A 7483-nucleotide genomic window follows, 5' to 3' on the forward strand; every position below is an offset into this window, starting at 1 on the left:
CCGCATTGATGAGCACAGGGACTTTTAAACTTTTAGCAATCTGGTCCTTTTTATTCAGTTTGTCCAGCACGTGCTTTCTTTGTGCTGGGGGTGGTAGGCAAGGGTAGTCCATCCAGCCCGGGAAAAAAAATTTAATAATTGCTTTACAGAATTGGAATTACATACAGTAAAGGCTATAGTGATTACAGAGACATACAATTCTGAAGGACTACCAGTGTCCTGCACTGGTAGCCTAGAGCACTAACTACTTAACTACAAAAACTATACATGCATACATTTATATAATAGTTACAAATAATGTTACCGGATTTGCAAAAAGGTACCTTTTCACACATTTGACATACCAGCAAACAAAGTGGTGTAACACTTGACTCCTTATACTGATTAACTTTCTCTTAGTATCAAAATGTAGCCAGATACTGTAGCTATATTCACTGATAATTTCAAGCAATTATATGCCGTGATCAAAAAGCTATGAAGCTTTACAGTGCAAAAAATGAGTCAAATTTTGTGTGTGAAAAAGGTACCTTTTTGCAAATCCGGTCACCATTAGGGACCCACAAAAACTGTGAACATGAAACTTGTAACTATCCCTCTCACAACAATTGCAACTGGTAACTTTTCTTTAAACATTTCTTATATAATATATAGATACATGTAGACTTGTGCCCACCTTATGCCTCAAGATCATCACACATGTCACTATATAGGTGCTTGTAAAATCAGAACAAGGGTGATGACAGCAGACTGTAACAAGTATTGTGTAACTACTACATACAGAACTAACATTTTCTGTTAACACAACTGGTATGGATCTACCAGTGACATTTGATATATCCTGTCATTTCTCAGTTTGCAGGAGGACAGTATTACTTTACTATTTGTGTAGTTCTTCATCTTGATAACTGACTGTATTATAGAAACCTGCACTATTCACTTCCTAACATGTGTAATATAGCATTACTGTTCATGTGTAATATAGTATTACTGTTCAACAATAAAACAGACATCATGGTAACAGATCTGCATGTATGTATACTGCTGAAATACTGTATTGACAATCTATAGCTATACATTTCAAAGACCATACAGTCATACAATAGAAGTCCAGGCACCTAGCGCTGACATGAAGTGGTGTTACTATGATAATACAAATTCAAGGCCTCTTCCTTAAAATTGCTAATGTTTGTACTGTACAGGATGTGTAATAACCATCAATAAAAATAACTGAGCACAAGTGTGCAGAATATGTATGAATATGATAGGTGGAAATTATTAGCAGTACCACAGTATAGTCAATCCATTCATCAAGTATAGTGATCATCTTCCTGTCACACATAAACTCACAGATGGGTTTACATTATTCCACCTTTATTGTACTTTGCATGGGTGGAAAGATCAAAGTGAAAAGTGTACTTTTATTGTCCATATTGTACACAATGTCATGTACTTGGTTGCGTACTTCAAAGCTGCAGGTGTACATGTTGTACTTTGTTTATTATTAGAGGCTTTACAGTGGCCAGCACTGAAGGTCTTGTATTGCAGCTTTTAATTGCACTTCACTACAATCATGGTCTAAGTAAGTCAGGAGGAAAACCAGACTACTGCACATACTACAATACTCATACATACATACTACAATAAGACACTACCATTAGTCCATTACAATACAGTGACAAAACAACTTCTTAACTAGATGTGTTGTGATGTACTAACAGTATTTACTGAATGTACAACTCTAGTTGGTCTATTATGACTGCTCTGTTACTAAATACTTCATGTGAACACAGTCTAGCTTCTATATCACTTGTAGTTGTCCCATTCAACTCTCTATAGAACCATGGTTGGGTAGTGTCATTACAACAAGTGCCAGTAGGACAACCAGATCCGTCCCATAATATGTCGTTGAAGTAATAATTATCGCTGTTTCTAGGGTTAGCACCAGCTGACTCACAGTAAAAGTTAGTTCCCACAAAAGAGGGAGGGACTGGTCCACTACCAACAGCGCATGGACAATTGTATAGGTTCTCTATAGTATTATCATATAATCCACTAACATATGACCAGATGTGTTGACGTGGACTACCATAATGAATTCCTAGGGAATCAGCATAAGCGTCATTAATTGTTTGAAAAAAATTCTGGGATCCCCGGAAACCAATTGTATTTCCCTTCTGATATCCTCTTGCTCTACCACACACCCTCTGGTAACTTGTTCCATTAGTGGAGAAGAAGGTAGAAGAGCAAACACCGGTATCACCCTTATAACAGAAACTAACACCAGAGTGAGTAGCTCTGTGCCATCCACTTGGACAATGATCTCCTGCAGTGACATTAATATTGGCAATTCTTCTCCATCCTCCTCCCACACCAGCACATGTGGAGATAAAGTCAGTAGCAATTCTTGTCATGTTACAATATGTCCATTGGGTACTATCAATACGATAGTATCCTGACTTGTCACCAGTTTCAGGATTGTTGCTGTAAATATTCAAACAAGATGATCCGGTGTAATTCATACCACAAAAAACCTTGCTGGGACCATCTAGTATCCAGTAATATCCAGACAAGTCACGACTCTCTGGATTCATATTATAGACATCCTCACAAGACTCACCAGGGTGGAAAGGAGATTTAAACTCATACACACTACACTGGTCAGTAGCCACCACCATTTCCATATTGAGGATTACTGTAGATATAATGTAGTACACTACCAACATCATCATTGAGCAATACAACTACGTATCGGACTTACTGTTAATACGGTAAAAGAATGAATTTGACATTGGTTAACCAGGAATTCGATTCATATGGCTTTAAAATTTATTCATACCTAAAATTGCATCATGCGTTATGTAATCCATCATCCATCTCTTTCCACCCACGTAAATATCTGTCATTGACAATTATCTATGATATTCTTCACCATCATATAGCTCTAAAGTTTAGCGATTACTTCACTTTTTCTTCTGCTGCCTCTACCAGATCACACTCATTGTCTATTCTATGCAAGCAGTCCTCCATAAACTCTTACCGTTACTCCTTTTTTGTGAACAGTGTTTTTTGGTGGAACTCCATCCCATTTGACATTCTGTCAACTACACACCGCACTACTTTTAGGCGAATGTTATACAATTTTCTTTTTGTTTCTGATTAAGTCATGTATGTTTTTAATGTAGGCTTTTATTTCAATGTACTGTAATTGTCTTTGTAATGTATCCTTAGTTGTTTGGTTTTGTATTGTATTGTTTTTGTAGGTGGTACTCATATAGGCATATTTGCCTTTTGTGTTCACCTTACCTTTTGGTTAAACTAATAAAACTAAAATAAATCAAAGGTAATCAATGGACGGTGATTGTGCGAAGAGTGCACTAGCCATTCATTTGGTTCTCTGTCTGCTAAATTCCTGTGCAGGATTGGTTTATAACTATAAAGGTGACCTTGGTAATAGATGGAAAACCAGTGATAAGCTGTTTCGCTAAGGTGTGCATTACTAAGAGAAGATTAGAAAATGGGAATAAAAAGGTTTGTTTAATATATGTAAATAAAGTAATCTGTGATTTAAGCAATTGTCATTTAGCTATGCCAGTGTAGGTAGCTATAAAAGGTACATGGATTTTACTATGTTATATGTTTAAAGTTTGGCTGAATGTAGAGTAAGTTCTATATCTCAGTAGGGACCCGCCGATTACGCTGGCATAATAATGAGCATAATAGGTGCCTGAAAGCATTGAGCATAATGCTAGTATAATAGGCAGAAAAGTTGTGCAATACTATAAATTTTTGCTTATCAAAATACATATCCCACAAAAAGATCGATATACTCTAATAGAACAGTCAGTAACTCCAATAAAATTATCAGGTAGATGACTGTTCTATTAGAGTATATCGATCTTTTCTGTGGCATGCATTTTGACAAGCAAGGATTTACAGTCTGTGCTTCAACCACTTACTGCTTTCCCATAAAGTGCAAAGTTATTAGAAAAAAATGGGAACTGAGGTAAAAATATTGAGCATAATTTGAGCATAATAGGTAAATATTGAGCTGCATTAATTTAAGCATAATAGGTAAATTTTTGGGCAGTGCAGCATAGCACAATAGGTTAAATAATGAGCATAATAGGCGGGTCCCTATATCTCAGTTGTTGTGGCTCCTTTGTACATACATGCTTGATACATGGCATAGATGCTGCTGGGAGTCTGATAAAGTCACCACATGGGTATAGTCGGTATACATAGGATTTTTCTGTATTCAGCATTATGTCTAGGTTACACCTATCGATGTCATGCTCCACTCCGGATGAAAGCTTTTCATAAAATTTTTAGAGTTCAATAGCTCATTTGATCAAAAATTACTTTCACACTTTTGTTACAAATATACTTAGGTAACAGATGACAAAGTTTAAGAAACGTAAAATTAAAACTGTGAGACTAGACCCAAAAATTGTAGAATTTCCATTCTTTAGGTCTAAAATACTAAACTGAGTCTTAAAGCACAGTACGTACTTCTAACTAACTGGAGATGGTGATTTTAAGTACCACAAACACATCTGATACAAAAAGGATGGAACGCAAGCACTAATCAATGAAAACCAAGATTTTGCATGTGAAGCCATAGGAATTAGTAGCGTGCCCCTTAAACTTTATTTTAAAATGAAATTAATAATATTGTGTACCGTCTACCTTACATCCATTATGTTGTGATATGTGTAGAGGAACTTTGAAATTCTGCAAGCACTAAACATGCTATAGCCCAATTCACAGAAATTTTGGTAAGTCAAAAAAGACCAGTGTAGCTATTTCCACCATACATTTTGATTTCAGTGTTTTGGGGCCATGCAGATTCCAAACTAGAACAGTGAATGGAAAAATGATCATCGGCTATAGCAGAAGGAAATCAGAGGAATTTTCAGTACATCATTGTCATTTTAAAATTGAAAATCACTTTCTTGCAAATTTTATAATGTTGTTACAAGGTGGCAGAACAAGGGGCATATGCCTCCTAATCAAAGGGTAGGCCTCTTTACCCTCCAATAATGGCTTTAAATGTTGCAGCATTTGCAGCAACATAAGTTTTAATAGTCTATTAGACTAATAAGTGGCACCAATACACATAGAAAAGAAGAGTACTAGTGTACTGGACAGCTGATGTAGATACACAACTTAAGACTTTAGTGAATCACGTAATGCATTCCCACCCACAATCAATTCTTATATGCAAGTGGAAGCTCATGGTTTAAAACTTTGCTCTGTTAGTCAATTGTTTCCAAAAGACAACTAATTGTTGTAGTGATATATAGGACTAGAGCAACACATTTCATGAATAAACAGGATGGGAATAGTGATTAGGCTTGAGCCAATCATACTTTGAAAATCACCTTTTGAGCAGTGCTCAAAAATCCAACCTATTATGCTCAAAATTATGCCCTCAATATCAAGACTATGACTGTTTTATTAGAATATATCTGCTTTCCCTGACTGCGTATTAGAGTAAGTGACTGCTCTATTAGAGTATCTCAATCTTAAGTGTGAATAATCAGTCAAGAAATAGTAAAAATAATAAAACTACAAGGTTTTTTTTGATGTAAAATGCAGTAATAATGTGCAGTGTGTTCATGTTGTGCAGTATTTTTGGCGCGTGCATTGCACGTTTTAATTAAAATTCTTGATAATCGTCCTATTATGCTGGCACAATGCTTGATGCTTTTGCTAGCCTATTATGCTCGAAAAATTGGCACAAGCCTAATAGTGATTGTATTCTAATCGGAGAGCAGCAACTGGTTGTACGTGGGTCAATAGATCTCTACTCAATGTGTAGAGTTGGGATAATGCATTAATGTAACACACTATGTAATAATATTGTACTTTTGCAGTAACAAGTAATATAACACCTTACATGAAGAAGCAGCGAATAATATTATAATTATCCAGAAAAATTGCAATAAATGTGATACATTACCTCTTTTTAAGGAGTATTGTAGCCAGCCTTGTGGTTGGTTGTGTTTTGAACCTAGACAGCACTGGAGATAGAGTTGCAGGCATGGACAAAGAGTGATAGTGTATGGGGAGTGCCTTTGAAGCCAAGACACTACAGCAAATTAAAGTATGTTTTTGTGGTAGATACACAAGAGAAACCCGTGTCACTTGTAGTTGTATGCTAGCAGCTTGCATTTTAGAAAGCTGGACATACTTTATAGCTAGCAACAAATAAATGTAATAAGCAATATATTACTATTAGTTACAGCTTTAAACTGCTATTATTATGTACCAGTTGCCGACCATGTTGCATGTTGGTCTGTCATTTGACAGATCAAGTAAAACACTTTCTATTGAGCACTGCAATATGTTTATGGTTTTAAGGGAGTAGCTAGTTTTCAGTATTGATGACTTATAAAGTTCATATATACCTAATATATGCCAGCTATAGTCACAGGCCATCAATGCAGGTCCCTGCTAACAAAATATTCTTAACTACTCTTAAAATATTTCAATGCAGGTGACTGTTCCATTAGACAGTCTCGATCATTTTAGCAGAAGAATCCAACAATATTACAAAAAAAGCTTTGTGCTGTATCAGCTGTAATATTCTACACTGTATACTGGCATGATTACTGTTACCAGACATTTTCCATTGGTCATTATCACCAGTTCCTGTTTCCGTTCCCGTTTTCCTAGATTCCATTGGAAGCACTTGACCCTGGTGGGTGATAGGCTGGGACACCAAATTGTTTGTTGTGCAAGTCCTCCCCTCTCATGGAGCACCACTGCCTTGTTAGAAGGGGCTGTAAGTACTGCAAAATCATGCAACATTTTGAAACCTAAAACAAAAACAGCCTTGGGGCTCTAAAAAAAGGGTGCTGCCAAGCAAAATAGGATCAATCAAACGAGCTTATTCAACATGGCTGGTAAGAACAAGGACTGATATCAAGTTGTGGCCAAGTGAATGCAGTATTACCCATTCTCTTTGTATCTAGCTATAGCTATGTAATAAAACTAGAGCAAATACACATACAACTGTCATTTGGCCGCTTTTTAAAATCACACACTACAAAAAAGTGGCCAATTAACAACTTAATAACAGTTGCATGTGTATTGCTCTAGTTTTATTATATAGCTATAGCTAGATACAAAGAGAATGGGCAAAGCCGGCTCAGCAGGGTTGGCCAAGTGGGCCATGGCCCACCCAATAATTCCTGCCTCAATATTTTAACTGAGCAAACCAGTTTAATTATGCTGGCGCCTGGTTTCCAATCGTCACTGAAGTGGCTGGCCATGTTTCTCCTTGTAACAGCTGCTGTTGACATTGTTTGTCATAGCTGTAGTTGTTGTAGGAGGCCATTCACAATTGTTATCTCACACCATGGACCTGGTAAAGTAACGTCCCTGGCCTTTATTTAGGACAGGTGTTTATGGCATTTATTCAGTCAGGCATTTAATTAAGGCCTCAACGTGTCGTCATTGAACTGGACAAGATTCATAG

General features: G+C 36.6%; 1 protein-coding gene across 1 annotated transcript; it reads right to left on the reverse strand.

Moving 5' to 3' along the window:
• Positions 1 to 1574: 1574 nt before the first annotated feature.
• LOC136257877 (uncharacterized) lies at positions 1575 to 3704 on the reverse strand. The gene has a single exon (XM_066051194.1). The coding sequence runs from the start codon at positions 2727 to 2729 to the stop codon at positions 1722 to 1724; it is 1008 nt and encodes a 335-aa protein (XP_065907266.1). The 5' UTR covers positions 2730 to 3704; the 3' UTR covers positions 1575 to 1721.
• Between the last annotated feature and the right edge of the window lie 3779 nt (positions 3705 to 7483).

Source organism: Dysidea avara, chromosome 6, assembly GCF_963678975.1.
Source record: "Dysidea avara chromosome 6, odDysAvar1.4, whole genome shotgun sequence".
Taxonomy (NCBI): domain Eukaryota; kingdom Metazoa; phylum Porifera; class Demospongiae; order Dictyoceratida; family Dysideidae; genus Dysidea; species Dysidea avara.